The sequence below is a fragment of the Carcharodon carcharias genome, chromosome 2 (assembly GCF_017639515.1).
Source record: "Carcharodon carcharias isolate sCarCar2 chromosome 2, sCarCar2.pri, whole genome shotgun sequence".
NCBI lineage: Eukaryota > Metazoa > Chordata > Chondrichthyes > Lamniformes > Lamnidae > Carcharodon > Carcharodon carcharias.
In genome coordinates this window covers 188121584-188139960 of record NC_054468.1, presented here as the reverse complement: position 1 = coordinate 188139960, position 18377 = coordinate 188121584, and the positions used below count along the sequence as shown (strand labels likewise).

General features: G+C 41.9%; 1 protein-coding gene across 1 annotated transcript in view; it reads left to right on the top strand.

Annotated features, from left to right (window-relative positions):
* Positions 1–18377, top strand: part of ush2a (Usher syndrome 2A (autosomal recessive, mild)) — a 1196697-nt gene that overhangs the window by 711333 nt on the left and 466987 nt on the right. The window contains exon 37 of the mRNA XM_041207243.1: positions 9780–9952. Within this exon, the coding sequence (XP_041063177.1) occupies positions 9780–9952 (173 nt within the window). The remainder of the gene's footprint in view (positions 1–9779; positions 9953–18377) is intronic.

Here is an 18377-nt window from a genome sequence, read left to right as displayed (position 1 = left end):
CCTTGTCAGCTATTGCTTTGAGCTGTTCAATTGTTACGGTTGCTAACTTATGCAAAGTTAAATGCTCCTGTTCTGTAAATGATTTCCCATTAAATTCAGACATGGAATTTTCTACTGTCAATATATGGAAGCCTGCTGCTGTGGTCCCTTTTTTTAAAAAGGAGCAATTTCAGCTATTTATCTCTCCCTTTTTGCTTCAAATAATTCTTTTTATGTCAGATTTGGCTTGTTTACTCTGATTAGTTCAGATCTTGGATGCAGTTCACAGTTCTGTTATGGACAGGGATGGGAGAGAACTGAAACTCCTGTTCCCTTCCGTTACTGTTTGTAATCATTGTGTTTTTGAAAAGGAAGATGTGGGAGTTTCCTTGCCGCTGAGTATATGGTTAATTTGAATAACCAGCAGTGTGTTTTTGTGTGTTTAAATAAAGATAATTATTTATTCACACCTTCGCCCAAAAATCTAATTCTAGGTCAGTCACTCACCACTCACACACAACACACACACTCGAGGAAAATACAGTTAAAAATACAGTACTATTTGTGAGTTATAAATAAAGGGTTTGTTCTTAAGTCATTTGATTGGCTTGTCTCGATGCAGGCCTGGTGAAGAAGTGGTTCATCTTCACTCTTGAAGTGTAGCTTGGTGATGCCAATAACTGAGATCATATATCAAAGCCATTGCAGAATTCCCTCAAAGAGGTGGATTTTCAGCAAGTCACATATGAACATATGAACTAGGAGCAGGAGTAAGCCATTTGGTACCTTGAGCTTGCTCCTCCATTTAATAAATTCATGGCTGACCTGATAGTAACCTCAAATCTGCATCCTGCCTACCCTTGTTAACTGACAACCCTCTTGATTACCAAGAATCTATCCACCTCTGCATGAAAAATATTCAAAGACCCTGCTGCTACTGCCTTTTCAGGAAGAGAGTTCCAAGGACTCACGACCCTTTGAGAGAAAGAATTTTGCCTCATCTCCATTTTAAATGGGCAACCCCTTATTTTTAAACAGTGACCTCTTGTTTTAGATTCTCCCACAAGAGGAAGCATTCTCTCCAAATTCCACATCCACCCTGTCAAGACCCCTCAGGATCTTATATGTTTCAATCAAATCGCCTCTTATTCTTCTAATCTCCAGCAGAAACAAGCCTAGCCGTCCAACTCTTCCTCATAAAACAACCTGCCCAATACAGGTATTAATCTCAAAAACCTTCTCTGAACTGCTTCCAACACATTTACATCCCTCCTTAAATAAGGTGACCCATACTGTACACAGTACTCCAAATGTGGTCTCACTAATACTCTGTATAACTGAAGCATAACCTTCCTACTTTTGTATTCAATTCCCCTCACAATAAATGATAACATTCTATTAGCTTTTCTAATTACTTGCTGTACCTGCATATTAGCCATTTGCGATTCATGCACTAAGACACCCAGATCCCTCAGCATCTCAGAGCTCTACAATCTCAACTACTTAGATAATATCCTTCTCTTTTATTCTTCCTGCCAAACTGGACAATTTCACATTTTCCCACATTATACTCCATTTACCAGATCTTTGCCTACTCACTTAGCCTATCTATACCTTTTTGTAGCCTCCTTATATCCTACCCACAACATACTTTTATACCTCTCTTTGTGTCATCAGCAAAGTTGGAAACTTTCCCATCCAGCTCTTTGTCTAAGTCAATTTTATAAATTGTAAACAGTTGAGGACTGAGCCTTGATCCCTCTCGCACACCACTCGTTACATCTTGCCAACCTGAAAAAGACCCATTTATACCTACTCTCTGCTTTCTATTATCCAGCCAATCTTCTATCCATACCAATATGTTACCCCCTACACCATGAGCTTTTATTTTATGCAATAACCTCTGATGTGACACTTTATCAAATACCTTCTGGAAATCTAAGTACAGTACATCCACTGGTTCCCCTTTATCCACAGCATATGTTACTTCCTCAAAGAACTCCATTAAGTTGATTAACAATTTCCCTTTCAAAAAGTCATGTTGACTCCGCCTGATTACTTTGAATTTATCCAAATGCCCTGCTATAGCTTCTTTAATAATAGCTTCTAACATTTTCCTTATGACAGATGTCATGAAGAGATACTAATGCATATGTTATTGGAAATTATTTTAAATTGGACTTGTCATAGTGTCTGTGTCCATGGGTGTGGGTGTGTGTGTGTGTGTTAATTGGATTAGAGCCAGCTAGTCTGACTGCTTTGATGTATAGTAGTTTTGAGATGTTAAACAGTAAGGTAAATGGGACATTGCATTTTGTTGAATAAACCAGTCAAAGACTAGGGCTGAAATTTTGCACCTAGCTAGGTGACACCAATATGTTTATATTACTAATAAAATTGGTACTGTGAAACGTGTTTTATTGTCAGAAGAGGTGGAGTTCAAAGGCCCTGGTGATACAATGAGAATTTGCATTCAAAGGGAAGGCTAGGTATATATGGAAGAGTTTTGTGTGTGGAAGTCAGAGGCATGGAGGACCTAAGCCTGTAAGCCATCCAACTGTGTCTGCAAAGGAACAAATCGAAAGGAAGCTCATTTTAAATTTGTAAAATGAAATGTGATTCACCCTGGTGTCTGTTTATAGTCTATGGGTTTTTGTTGCCTTGGTGAAGATTTTAGGAGTGATTAATTTGGGGATTTGTTTAATAGTTGTTATGGTAGTAATGTGTAGATATGTGTGTTTAATACCTTGTAAAATTAATAAAGGTTTAATTTAATTTATATAAAAAAAACTCTAGAGGCTTGGAGGCTTCATTTCTGAATTCCGAGTTGCATCTCAAACATACCAATTGAAAATATAGGTTATGACAGTTGTTTAAAGTTTCCCTCTGGGGTTTTAAATAACTCAGCCTTTACCAACTGCTGTGTCATAACACAGATGTTAAGCTAACTGGCCTGTAGTTTCTCGCTTTCTGTTTCCTCCCCTTTTTGAATAATGGAGTTACATTTGCTATCTTCTAATCTAATGGGACCTTCCCCGAATCTAGGGAGTTTTGGAAACTTAAAACCAATGATTCAACTATCTCACCAGCCACATCTTTTAAGGCCCTAGGATAAAGTCCATCAGGACCTGGGCACTTGTCAGCCCACAGCTGCAGCAATTTACCCAGTACCACTTCTCTGATGATTCTAATTTTACTGAGTTCCTCCCTCTCTTCCATTTCCTGATTTCTAGCTGCTTCTGGGATGTTACTTGTATCGTCTATAGTCAAGACTAATGCAAAATACCTGTTCAATTCATCTGCCATTTCCTTGTTTTGCATTATCAATTCTCCAGACTGACTTTCCAGAAGGCCAACGCTCACTTTGTTAACTCATTTCTTTTTAAAATATATATAGAAACTCTTACTATCTGTTTTTATATTTCTGGCTAGCTTTCTCTCGTACTCTAATTTTCCCTCCTTATTAATATTTTCGTCATCCTTTGCAGTACCTTATATACAGTCCAATCTTCTGGCCTTCCACCTATCTTTGCACAATTTTATATTTTTTCTTAAAGTTTGATATTATCTTTAACCTTTCTAGTTAACCCTGGATGGTGTGTCTGTCTCTTGGACTTTTTCTTACTCATTGGAATGTATCTATTCTGTGAATTCAGAAATATCCCTTTAAGTATTTGCCACTGCATCTCTATTGATCCCTTAACCTATTTTCCAATTCATTTTAACCAGTTCTGCTTTCATGCCCTCATATTTGCCCTTATTTAAGTTTAAAAACATATGCTAGACATTCGGTGGCGTGAGTGGACAACATGGCGAGAATGCCAAAAATCAGTTTTACGATGTTGTGAAACCAGTTTGCAATCATCTGCTCCGCCTGCCAATGGCAGGCCACAATTCCCGTTATTGGACGTCAGGAACCTAATTGTAGTACATCAGCATACCATTATAAGGACAGCCCACCAGACTCATCCCACCCCACTGGATCATCTGCCCACGTCAGCAGGAAAATACACTGACGTGTTTCACAACAGCATATATAAGGCGTGCACTTTGCGGTCCGCACTTCACCCAGGACTTCAAGGTTTGTTTGCCCACCTTACTTAGGTGAGCACTCACAGTCATCAGCGTCAGTCTTCACAGACAGCACCACATCACTATTATGGGGGTCACAGGTAGGTCTCTCCCTACCAGATCAGTCATATGTGGGTGGCTTTTCAATGGCTGCAGGGCAAGGTCTTGTTTGGGGAAGGGGGAGAAGTGGCCTCAGGTAAGGGAAGAGGCTGCAGGATGAGAGCTATACTGGGGAAGGAGGGCATTCCAGTGTGTGTGTAGGGGCACATGTTGATCTGTGCAAGTGGCCTCAAGATGGTGAGGGCTGAAGAGGCAGTCTCCAGAGGAGATGAGGCCAAATGGACATGTGAGGGTATGTGTGTGGGAATGGGTGGTGATGTCCCTTGAGCTGGCAGTGAGTGAGATATCAGTGAATGTGTGATGGGCTTGAGAGTCTGAGTTTAGAGTGATGAGATGGTTTCCAGACCTTGGCTGCATGGATGAGATCCTGTATCTGCATTGGATTGCCAACTTCTTCTGTACAATATTGGCACTGATCACCACTGCCACCACCTACCAAGACAGAGTGGTAATGTAGCTGCCCCTCCTGTGGCCAGAGCTGGGGTAGAAGACATCACAGCAGGCCTCCACGGCATTGAAAAAGTGCTCGAGGCCTGCAGTCTTCTTACCTTTTGGGGCCATGTCCTCTTTGTTGCAGTCCTGAGCTGGAAGCACTAAGCGTGGCTGTACTTTAAATGTGATGCCTGGCGTGATGAAGCAGTAAGGTGACAGCATGGTAGGCGAGTCAGAGCCCACCCACCATCAAAATGGTGTGTATCCTGGGGATGCATAATTAATGCGACGGGTTGGGATGATATGGTGTAAAAAACCGTCATTGCGGCCAACAGGTAAAATGTCACTTTAGCCACCTGCCACCACAATTCATGCAAATCTGGAACGATTCCACCCATAGTCTCAGACCCACTACTCTGTCGCTCAAACTGAACGTAAAATTGAATCATATTATGGTTGCTGCTACCAAGGGGCATCTTCACTATGAGGTGATTAATTAATCCCATCTCATTGCACAATACCAAGTCCAGTATAGCCTGCTCTCTGTTTGGCTCCAGAACTTGCTGTTCTAAAAAAAACTATCCCAGAAACATTCTATGTACTCCTCATCTAGGCTACCTTTTCCCACCTAACTTTTTCAATCTACATGTAGATTAAAATCTCCCATGATTATCGCTGTGCCTTTCTGACAAGCTCCCATTATTTCTTCCCTTATGTTCCATCCTACTACGTGGCTACTATTATAGGGCCTGTACACAACTCCCCTTGTAATCTTATTATCAGGAGGTCAGTCTTCTGTACTGACGGACTTTGAAAAAGAGCAGGCGAGGAGACCTTATGATGTTGCAGTCCCCAGTTTTGAGGCATAGATTCTATTGCTTTTGCTGCTGCTCTTTTTTGCTGTGTTGTTTGCATACTGATTGTTTTTTCTTGGCTCTTGGGGGAATAAGATTCATTATCTGAGGTCAGTTTTAATAATGTGACTACCTGGTCAATACAGCTATTGTCCAGCCAGAATGATATGAAGTTCAAAGCCATTGTTACATAAGGGAGGATTGGTGTTGGCTATTCACACCTACATATGATGAACCGGTTTCTCTGCAGGTCTCTTTGTTAGGTTTCAAACTTGATGACAACAAGTCTAGGAGTCCATATATTTTAATTTTTGGGCTAGTCTGCAAACAGTAGGAGTTGTGAATTCCGCAAATGGTTTTGTCTTGGTATGCTCATTCAAGATGGCGGGGGGGTTCGGGGGGGTGGTGGAGGGGGGAATCCACCCATGATCATTCAATTAGGAACTTTCCAGAGGCTTGAGATAGGTCTGAGTCTATGAAGAAATTGCAAATATCACCTGACTTTTGACAGCCATCTTAGCAGTCTTTTAATGTCAATTCTTGAAAGAAGAGGCAATCTCAGAAATATCTATACTGAATGCAGTCCATGTTTAAAGTTATGAATATGACACGCCTTTACTGGGTAGGACACCCAGCAAACTTCTTCTTGATTTGTTCTCAGATTTGAGTCTCAGGTAAAATGCAAATAATTTCTTCCATACTACTTTTAATGGCAAGGTGGCCTCAGTTCCAAAAGGAAGCCTCTCTTTTCTGAAGGACCTACAAAATTGATTTTCTAAAATCAGACAGTTCTTGTCTATTAATTGCACCATGAAACAGTATGGATGATGTCAAGACCGTCCTGCCTATAGCCATCTTTAATGGTGATCAGACCAAGTGCTGCTAATAATCCATCCCTGCCCTCTACATCACTTCCAAATATTTATTACAATGAACTCTGCCAGCCAACAGAGGGGTCATCATGGGATTTTGCTTTCCTTTCTACTGCATCTTCCATCATTTGACAGTTATTTATATCATGAAACTTACATGCTGCTCATTTGATCTATCTGCTGTTCTTCATCTAGCCATGTAAGGGGAAGATTAGCTACAGCCAATGCATCTGGCTCTGCCAGCAATTCAGAGCCATCAGTCACTTTATCCCTTTCAAGCTCAGTGGTTAGCAGAGTCCGTGCCCAGTAATGGAATGTGTCTGGAATGTGCTCAGATATGTGTGCTGTCTCTCAGGATAGTAACACATGCATACCCTTCAGCCCACCCCCACTGACATCTGCACATGTAGCTGAAATGATGCAGGGCAAGGTTACTCATGGTTCTCCACAAGTGCAGCTGGTTCATCTTAGGATTTAGCTGCCATGAGATGATGGTCAAGAAATTCCTTTACTACTAAAGCAGCTGGCTGCTTAATGCATCCTTGCAACTCAGGTAGAATGTGGATAAGCACCATAGTTAGATGTAGGATCTCTTAGGGCAGAACTTTCCCCTCATTGGGGGGGGGGGCATTCAGGAGCGGGCGCATGGAGGCACCCCTCTGATCGGTGACCCCAATTGGGGGCGCTCCACCATTTTACTTGAACGGGCCAATTAAGGCCCGCCCAGTGTGACATCTGCCAGGAAGCGCTATGCACTCCCTGTGCGGGTAGGGAGGATTCCCTGAGCCAAGAGCATGCTCTTTAACGTGTGCTCAAGAAAGAGCGCACTCCTCTCCCTGAGGCTAAGTGGTGCCTCAGGGAGATCGGCTCCATATTAAAAAATGTTAAAAATAGAAAAAAAAAATTCCCTGACATATCATGTGACAGTCACATGAGTTGGGACATGTCCATCACTTTCAGTTACACTTTTACTAAAAATTTAAAAACCTACATAAAACCTCATCCCGCCTGTGGATGAGGTTTCATGCATTTTCTTAAGCCCTCCAGGGCTCCCGGCCTGCCCGCCACCCTTAAGGTTGGACGGGCAGGTCCATTAATAACGTTAAGTACTTTGTCAATGGCCTCAATAGGCCATTGACAGGTCAGCAGGTGCACAGCTGATTCGGCTGAGCCCCTGCCGACCTGAAAATTGAAATGAGGCGGGGTGACATCAGGAGTTCCGCCCGACACCATCCTGTGTCATTTTACATGTCGGCGAGCAGGCTCCAGTCCCCGCTCACTGACCAGGAATTCCTAGCCTTAGATTTTGCACTGGTAGTAAGAGGGAAACACAACAACAAGAATTAGAAAGCAATTAAACAAAATGGCATTACATATTTTTTGTTGAATTAACTTTGTTGTACGGACAGATAATATCCCTCACAAGTTTTGGAAGTATAGTGAATATAAGTGCACATGACAGGTTCATAATCTTTTGTGCACAATTGTCAACAAAATGTGAAAATTCTTTTATGATATATCTTGAATTCTGATTTAGTTTTATTCAGGTTAACTGAAAGAAATTGTCTGCTGTACAAATCACATTGCCCAAATTGGACAGTAGTGTATTTGTTGCCATTATTATAGGTGGAGAGTCTCATGCTGAATAAATTTCCTTAACTCCACATTAAAAACATCGGTTACTACTGGCCACCACTTGCCCCCTCCTGCTCACCTCCCTCCCGTTCCGATCGCTACCTTGACACCTCTCTGGTTATGTCCAGCAGTTTGCCATCCTCATTTAAATGAGGCCTGAAAATTGTGGCTTAAGTTTACCTGCACAATGATTACTTCCTGCTTCATTGTCAGCATAACTAAATTTCTAAGCCTAAAACTGGAAACATCCTGTGGCTAATTAGGGACCTTACCTCTGCTAGATCCAGCATCCTGCCTTACAATGTAGTTGCAAATTTTGGAAAATACTTAGTTGGTTACAATGTCAAAATTGTGATTCTGAAATATCATTGTATTCAAGTAATATGCTACTGTTCTTTCTGCTGTTGGCAGAAGTATAACATTGTTTCAGCTATAAAGAAAATCTGAAATTAAAACAGAAAATGCTGGAAGTGCGCAGCAATTTAATTAGTATCGGATAGAGAAAGATGGATCAATATTTTAGCTGCCTTCGCTAATCTAAATATATAGAAAGTGGATGGTTCTACCTGAAATATTAAGCTATTATGCTCTTCAGATTCTGACTTACTGGTTGTATAATTCTAACATTTGCTGATTATCATTTTAACACATGAAATTGAATGCCAGACTCAATTCAATCTTGTGTAAAAATAATATAAAGGAAAATACTGCAGTTGCTGAAAACCTGAAATAAAAACAGAAAATGTTGGAAACACTTAGCAGGCCTGGCAGCATCTGTGAAGAGAGAAAGAGAGTTAAAAAGAAATACTTCTCTCCACAGACACAACCAGACCTGCTGAATATTTCTAACATTTTCTGTTTTTATTTGTTGAAAAGTAAGTTAATCCCACTCTCTAATTAAATTGCTTGTAGTGACCCATGAGCTTTGGGAAAGTGTATTTTCTTTTTGTGCGATATCCCTGAGATATCGTTCTGAGAATATAGCAGAGACTGTGGCTGAAATTTTCCAATTCTGCCAGTGGTGAAACCGGAAACTCCCACCCAAAGTCAACAGACTTTTAGCTGTTCCAGTCCTGCCCATGCTGATTCCCACCACTGGCAAGACCAGAAAACCTCAGCTTTTGTTACTGTGTATGTTGTACAATTAGAAAGGTTAGAGAGCTGAAGACAGAAAGAACAAGGTGTTATGGAACGGACGAGACCCATCCTGCTGTTTCAGTGCTGCCAGAGCCCATAGGACCATTTAAAGGGATCAGAGAAGGGAGTCTCTGGGGCTTCTGTGCTATCAGGATTGTTATGGCCTGAGTGAGAGAGGATTTGTGGATGTGTGCCTTATCAGTTAACTATATCCAAGGATTTCAGTTGGAACATTGCTGCTGTTGAATGTAATTTAAGGGCTGAAACAATTGGTGGGAAGTAAGTTATCCTACATAACAGAGGCCAAGTTTAAAAGACTGAGATTGCACATGGTGCCACATTTGTGCAACAAGTAATGACAGTGTATGTAATTACTTGAAGTGTATCTTTGTTTTATCAACTACTTAAAGTGGAATTTACCTTTTTATTTTATTTTATTTTGCCTATTAATTAATGTTTGTATTATGTTGATTTCAGCTGGTTTGTTACAGTAAACGCTTTAAAAAATGCAATTTTGTCCATCAGTTTTCTTTCCATTGGTATTGTGGGAATTCCTTTCTTTTAAAAGTTATCAGTCTCTATGGGGATCTTAACATACTACATATTCATTGTTGAAAGTCAAACTTGTCCACAGTGTAAAAGGCCTGACTACACCTGTATTATCTTTTACAGGTAAAAGTAATTATTCTATCAAGCACCTATCCCAGAGGTTATACCAAAGTTCAGAAGCCAATGTATGGGTAACCATAAGAGGACTACTTCCCTATTCCAACTACACCGTGCAAGTGAATGCCTCCAATAGTCAAGGATATCTGTTAAGTGATCTCACAGCAATAAAGATGCCTCCTGGGAGTAAGTAGTTGTAAAAATGCATCTTTTCTAGCAGTTTGTAAAATTGCAGCTGTTCCCTTGTATCAATTGTGCTAGCTTCTGTTACACAATAAATCAATTAGAAATTAAATATAGCACATAGTATAAGCTTCACTGAGGAAAATTCAGCACCATTGAAGAATATTTATTTAAAAAATGACTCACAAAAATATATATATATAGGAATTTTAAGTCACTGTTTCAGGCTAAGGCTCTTGCCTTAAGTATCCTCTTCAAACCTTTTGAAGGCAGTCTTAGAAAACACCTGGCCAGACAAGAATAGTTAAGCTTCTTTACTTCACAGGAAGTGGACATACAGAACAACAGTTTTAATGGAATCATTTCATTCAATTAGTATAATGCAAAAAATAAGGAATATGCTTTTCTTTCCTACATCACTACTTTGATTGATTTTAAGCTAAGTAATTCCTAACATCCTCCTATATTTCCCTTCTAGGTGTCTGTCTCAGCTCAGTTGCAATACTCTCGCCTGTGAGTTAGAGGGTTGTAGGTTCAAGACCCACTTGAAAAAACTTGAGCATGTAATCTAAGCTGACACTTCAGTGTAATAGTGAGTCAGTGCTACAATGTTGAATGTGCTATCTTTTCAGATGAGATATTTTACCTAAGATTGGTCTAGTCTCTCAGATAAATAGAGGAGAATTCCTTTCACGATTGTGAAAAGGAAAGGGGGAATTCTAGCTAACCTTTAACTAACAGCACCAAAACAGATTATCTGATTTATCTTGTTGTAGTTTGTAGGACCTTGCTGTATATGAATTGTATGTTACATTTGCCTACATACCACAGTGACAACACTTCAAAAATATTTCATTTGATATGATTTTCGATGGAATGTCTCGAGAATGTGAAAGGTGCTATATAAAAGCAAAGTATTTCAATCTGATCTTGACCAAAGCTTGCTCTTGTGGCTCTTGTTCAAAATCTGTCTCTATTTTTATCTCCTTGGTTTCACAGCCAGAAGGGATGGCCTGCCAGAAACCCCTGGCAAGCATCTGGAACCGGATACTTCCCAAAACAATGGGAGACAGCTGCTTTTTTGATTACCAAGACAAGCTATCAAATTGTTTTATTTTAAGCATTTTAGCTACCTTTCATCTCAATGGCTTTTAAAAACTCACTGAATACTTCTAGCTTTGAAACACAACATTTAAAAGTAACTCTTTCTTTCCCAAACCCTTTCTGTGGAAAAATGATCAAATAAATCCCAAGACATGACAGATTTCCCCTCCCACGGTTCACTCGCACATTTCACTCAGCACCCCACCACATCTGTCAATCCTCCTAGACCCCAGGAACCCACAGATTTCATGGAAATCTGTCCAAGTATTGCGGAACTTCTGTGCCCAATGCCTCAATCTGACCTCAGGCAACAACTACAGTTCCATGTACTATATAACCTGGTATGCCTGTTACCAGTATGGACCCCACAAATGGACCACTGTGCACTGCTCCTCTAGTCTTGGGGCAGTAGCTAAGCCTTGGTCCTGTGTTCTGCTACAGATTGATCACTTGTTTATTTGTTATTTAAGTGAGGCAACTGTACCTAATGGACTGTGTGCCCTGTTTCCACAAGGGTGACATACCACATGTTTTCCCATGTTGCCCTATTGTGGAAGGAAACAAAGGGCTATTTCATCCTACCTAAGGTGTGGCACAGGCCTGTTTCCTGAAAATTCATTATGACTGAACACAGTCTACCTGGATTGCACTTTTTCAACATAAGGGGAGAGTTTTCTACTTGCCTCTGCCTGAGCCCTCAAGTGTGGTGGCCACCTGCATCGCCTACAACCAACATCATGAAAACAGGTTTTTTGTTCACCATTTGAATGCTGTTTGTGTGACTTTTCCATTGACAATTTAGCTGCCACATTTTAGACATTATAACAGTGACTACTCTTCAAAAGTAAATAATAGGCGAAAAGGTGCTTTCTGCTGTTCTGAGGCTGTGAAAGGGGCTATAAAAAGGCAAGATATTTTTTCTTTGTAATTCAAATGCCAAAAGCAAATTATATTTGCCATTTTTCATTGTAATATTTGGAATAAGATTTGATTTAATAAAATGGTGAGCCTTGGGTTCTGTGATCCTGCTATTGGACTTGCTGCCAATGCATGTTCCTGTGTCAGTTCAAGGACACTGTTGTTCTTTCTTTCTTTTGGCCTTATGTTGACATCGTTTACTTTTTAATTCACCCCAAATCTACATTATCCTCTCTCTTCCATCCTACATCACTGAAGCTCCAACTGATATTCTCTGTTGCTTTCTCTTTGGCCACCAGTCTCACAATCTCCAACTAGACTTCCTTTAATTTGGGCATATGTGGGCAAAGTAAATTAAATCAAAGGCTGTCAGCCTCATTAGAATATGTAATCGACGAGTCCGTTTCCTGGAAGCTGTTGGCTGCCTGCACTTTGTCCCTCCTCCATTAAACCTTAAAGTGGACTCATGGCAGGCAGGTTATGGTTGGGTTTTAAATTTTCCAAGTATTAGCATTTTACCCAATCCCAATCCATCTGACTTTGGGAGTTAAAATTCAATGCCTTGGATGAAATTTTAACATAGTGCACCATTCCAGGAGGTGATACACAAAGTTGGCACCATTTCCACTCTTTTGCTTTCTGCTGTTTCCCACGCAATTACAATTGAAATGTGTTGGTGGCTTGCACAGGAGATACATATGATCACACAGCTGGTGAAGCTTTTCAGTGGTGAAATCTGCCGTCAGTTGACAATGCAGCTGGTACAAGCAGGCTATAAAAGAGCCTCCTAGACAAACAGGGCGGCTTTTCATCATGGTCACAACTTTGCTGCCCAGCTCTATTGTCATTAACATTAGACTCCTTGAGGGCACAAAAGTGGCACATGTGTTTTTCATATTTAAATTTCACTTGTAAATATTTCACGTTACATTGCTTTCACTTTATTTATGTTGACATCGTCATTATTTGTTGAGACCAGCTTAGCCAGAGAGCTGAATGTACTGGCATGCCTCGTGTTTGGCACACACTGATGGTGTCAGAGGAGTTAGGGACATTTCTTTATCGTGGAAGAAACAATGATGGCCCACAGCTTCCAATCTGGATAGGAATCCCTAATTCTGACCCAGATCAGGTAAAAGTTACCTATCTAACTTCCTACAATTTTGTGGGCCTGTCTTCCAATGGAGAATCCTTCCAAACTCATGGGGTAGAATTTTCTGCTCAACGGGTGGGCATGTGCCTGACCCGAACGGGCATAAAACGACACATGATGATGTCAGGTGAGCGACCCAAAGTCACCGCGCATAGCACAATATTTCTGTCGGTGGGCGCATGCAGGAGTTGGCAGCACACCCACCGACAATTAAAAGGCCTATTAAGACTATTAAGAATCTAATTGAATTACATTTTTCGCTGCCTGTCCAACCTTACGGTTGGTGGGTGAAAAGACTGCCTTTGCATTTTTTGCGAAACCTCATCCACAGGTAGGATGAGGTATCAATCCATCATTAAAAAACATTTTTCATGCTAATTTCTAACATGTTCCTGCTCACATGACAGGGTCACATGAGGGGATATGTTTTTTAACATCTCAAAATGCTTTATTTTTAATCTTTCATATGTTCAACTCCCTGAGTCAGCTCTGTGCCTCAGGGAGCTTTTCCAGCGCGCACCCATGTGCATGTGCAAAGTTCCCCTTTTGCCCTCCTACCCCCCACAAGGGCAGCGTTACAGCACATGTTTCATGCTGGGCGCACCCCCGACCTCCCACCCCGCCGAGCCGCCCAACGAGGGCAATATCCTGGACATGGAGTGCAACAATCATCACAGGAAGCAGTGGAGAGAATCATCGTAGAAGCTACATCACCTTTTTACATCATTAACTGCAGTATTCTGATAAATAGAGAATTTAAAGGTCTCAAAGCCACTTTAAGATACTACGGAGAGAAGGTAGATGTATAAGGTAAATGGGTGAGGGGGTAGGGTGGAAAGTAAGTGGGTGAGGGGGTGGGGTGGCGTGTGGGTAGCTGAGTGGGTAGGGTAGCAGCTAAGCAGGTGAATGGATAGGTTGGCAGGTGGGCGAGGGGGTAAGGTAGGCAGAGGGCTCAGGTGGGTCAAGGGGTAGACGGGTGGTCAGGGGGTAGTTGGGGGTCAGGGGTAGTCGGGTGGGTGAGGGGGCAATCAGGTTGCAGGATAGTCTGGTTGAGGGTTTGTCGGGGGGATCAGGGAGGTAGTCGGTCAGGGTGTAGTCAGGTGGTTGGGCAGTAGTTCGTGGGCCAATGATAGTTGGGTCGGGGGGGCAATCAGGTTGTGGGGCTAGTTGGGTTAAGGGGCTGGTCGGAGGATCAGGGAGGTAGTAAGATCAGAGTGTAGTCAGTGGGGTAGTTGGGTCAGGGGTAGTTGGGTGAGTCTGGGGCGTCAAGTGGTAGTTGGGTGGTTGGGGGGTACAGTCGGAGGTTAGTTGGGTGTTGGGGAGTGGTTGGGTGGATGGGGAGTGATGTTGGGGGTCTAGTGGGGAGTAGAGAGATCAGTAGTATAGTTACCCAGGAGTTAGAACTGCTTTTAATCCTTCTGACTGTTCCTGAGTAACTATTCTGGTAAGTAGGCTGGAATCATCTAAAGTCTCTGCCTCTAACTCAGAGTTAGAGGCATTTTCGGAGGGTTCTAGACACAGGGGAATTGCCCATCAAAAGTCCAAATTCCCTGGGCAACTCCTACATAGTCAGTGTGCCGGGACTACCAAAGGATCCCATAGCACATCTTGGGGGATACCTCTGGAGTACAACCATCCAGATATCAAAGTTCTGAGCCCACATGTTTTTGCGTTCACTTTTTATTGAATGTTCATGTTGGGACCCAGTGTTGTACTGTGGGAAATGGCTCAGCTGGCTTTCGCTTCTATGCATTGTAAAGGATATTGTCCAAGATAACTTTCAGCAGGGATAACTGAAATGTGGTCAGTGGCCTTAAAGTCAGCCAACTTTGCCAGCTAACACCTTGACATGAACCAATATATGGACAGTGCTGACTCTGCTCTTTCGGCTACAAATAAAAACAGAAAATGCTGGAAAATCTCAGCAGGTCCAACAGCATCCATGGAGAGAGAAACAGAGTTAACTTTTTGAGTCCGTATGACTCTTCTTCAGAGCCCTGAAGCACTTTCTGTTTTTGTTTCAGATTTATGGCAGTATTCTGCTTTTATCTGCCCTTTTGGCACCTCATTTTCTTACCTTGATTGACTGTTCCCATCACCCCCCACCACACCCAGCACACCAGGCCCTTCACTCTTCTACTCCTTCATGCCCACCCTTGCCAGTCCTGAGCCTCCATGCAAGCTGCCATTCTTCTGCTCCCCAACCTTATGCCGCAGAGTTCAATAAGGAAAACCGCTGACCTCAGGGACAACTGCACAAAGCCAACTGTTGCGTGTTACCTTTAAACGAGTGTCAGCCGGGTGCCATGAGATTCTTGTGTGCTGCTGACTTTATCTTGAAGGCAGTATGTAATTTTAATAAGTCTTACACTAATGAGTTTTCATAGCATGCAAATGTATTATAAGTGGGAACCCGCCACATGATGACGTAAGGCCTGTCACACCACAAACACACTGCTGACTAAATCACTGCATCTCAATGCGCCCTGGGGAAATCAAAATTTCACATCCTACCCAATTCAGTCATCCTACGTGGCACATTTCCCGCTCTCTCAGTCTCCATAAAATCCTCCCCCAATTGTTTCTGTTGATTTTATTATAACTCTTTTGGTGCACCTTCTTTGTCTATGTAACTCAGTATATAAGATAGCTTTGGCCAACGTTCACAAGTTTTGCATCCTGCTCTAAATATTGCCTTGGTTATAAAAGGGAAGAGGGAGAACAATGACAGGCTAGCCAGGCAAACATTGGTGATGCAGCCCTGACCACTATACCAGACTGAACGCACACCCCCCACACCACAGCCACCCCCACCCCTTCCCCCATCACCCCTGACCATTTCCAGTGAAGCCTGGCTGTGACATTCTGGAGGTCTGCACAGCTCATCCATTTGGTATGCCAGCCTCTAGTCTTATGCTACGTCCATATGGATCAGCAAAGTGGGAACTGCCAGCTTAGAGTAGCAAGCCCTCTCAGATGGCCAGTTTTGAAGCAGAGTGCAATTTCCACCTAATGTTGGAATTCAGAGTTACAGGGAAGCTCTGGTGAAATGACCAGTATCATAGAATAATAAGAATTTTGTCATAATTTCTTTGTTGTCCTTATATATGTTTATTCATTTTTGGAATGTGGGCTTTACTGGGCTAGGCCAGCATTGCCCTTCCCTTGAGAAGGTGGTGGTGAGCTGCCTCATAGGTACATCCACAGTGCTGTTAGGGAGCTTCAGAATTTTGACCCAGCGACAGTGAAGGAATGGCAATGTATTTCGAAGTCAGGATGGTGAGTGACTTGGAGGGGAACTTTCAGGTGGTGGTGTTCCCATCTATCTGTTGTCCTTGTCCTTCTAGATGATAGTGGTCGATAGTGAGTTTGTAAGGTGCTGTCAAAGGAGCCTTGGTGAATCCCGCAGTGCATCTTGTAGATGGTACACACTACGGCTACTGTGCATCGGGGGTGGAGGGAGTGAATGTTTGTGGATTGGGTGTCAGTCAAGCCTGGACAGTGTCAAGCTTCTTGAGCGTTGTAGTAACTGCACTCATCCAGGTAAGTGGGGAGTATTTCATCACACTCCTGACTTGTGCTTTGTAGATGGCAGACAGGTTTTGGTGAGTCAGGAGATGAGTTACTTGTCACACGATCCCTAGCCTCTGACTTGCTCTTGTAGCCACAGTATTTATATGGCTAGTCCAGTTCAGTTTCTGGTCAATGGTAACCCCCAGGGTGTTGGTATGGAGGATTCAGTGATGGTAATGCCATTGAACATCAAGGGACGATGGTTGGATTCTCTCTTGTTGGAGATGGTCATTGCCTGACATTTTTGTGGCGCAAATGTTACTTGCCACTTCTCAGCCCAAGCCTGGATATTGTCCAGACTTTGCTGCATTTGGACATGGACTGCTTCAGTATTTGAGGAGTTGCGAATGTGGCTGAACATTATGCAATCATCAGTGAACATCCCCACTTCTGACCTTATGATGGAAGGAAGGTCATTGATGAAGCAGCTGAAGGTGGTTGGGCTGAGGCCATTATTGAAGCCAGTTACACGGTTCTCTCACAATGGTAGTGGGATTGCTGCTCTTTGGGCACCAACATTCTGGCCTTGCATTTGTTAGCTGGTTTCCACAGAGTAATTAATGACATTCCTGATTGGACAAAACAGTGCATCTATCACTTTTTTAATGCCATTGTACAGTTTGTGAGATTTGACAGATATTTCATGAGATTTCTCAGAAAAAAACATTGGCAAAAATTCAAGATAGCAGTCAGCTTCACAGTCTTGACAGAGCCTTCCCTGTCCTCAAAGTGGTTTCAAGGTATGACTTCAGAGACTGTTACAGCCTCCCTTGTGAATCATACAGTCTCTAAATGTTGATCTGCTCAGGCCAGTCCAGATATGATTTCCTTGACCTATAGACAGTGTAAGGTTGGCTCCATCTTGAGTACCTATGATGTAAAACACATTTGCTTTGCATGCTTCTCTGATCCCCCTCTTCTTTCTCCAGAACCTCTAAATAGAACGGTATCCCTGCTGTGATATTCTTACTTCAATTTTTCTGGGTTTTACCTTGGCTGACTGTTTCAACCACCCTTGATCATGTTCAATGAAATATGAGTGGGATCAGGTGAAATAACAACTTATTACATTGTGCCTTTGTTTCTAAGGACTAGGTTTGAATTTAGTCTAGGACCATTGGGATAAAAGCTTCCTTTTTCTATGTCACTAAGAGTTCCAAGTAAAATAGGTTTACGTAATCTTAACAAGCTCTGAGTGAAAACAAATTCACAGAACAACACTGAGGCATATTCCTGAACTAGAACAGAAGGAATATTACTTTCCTCGAACCTACACTAAGGCTGACCTTGGAATATTTCATGCTGTTGCAGAGAACAAAAAAATTATAAAAAGGGTTCTTTTCTCAAAACTTGCATCCCCATCTGTGACAGAAATGGCTCCAAAATTAAAAATACTAAAATAATTCACTTAATTAGTGATGTTCTTAGCTTTGATGACAGAAGTCTTTAACCAATATTTTCTGTCAAAATGTTCTTTCTTTTCCTTTTAGTATCTTTCTATAATTGTGTATCTTACAGCATTGAAGTACCCTTTGTGTGACCTCTTTGGTAGTTTAAGCTGCAACAACTCATTGGCTAAATAGGTTTTGGTTCATGCATCCTTTCAGTTAATGAACTGAAAATATAGTAATACAGATTAACACATAAAATTGTATCAAAAAGGCATATGCCATATGGCTG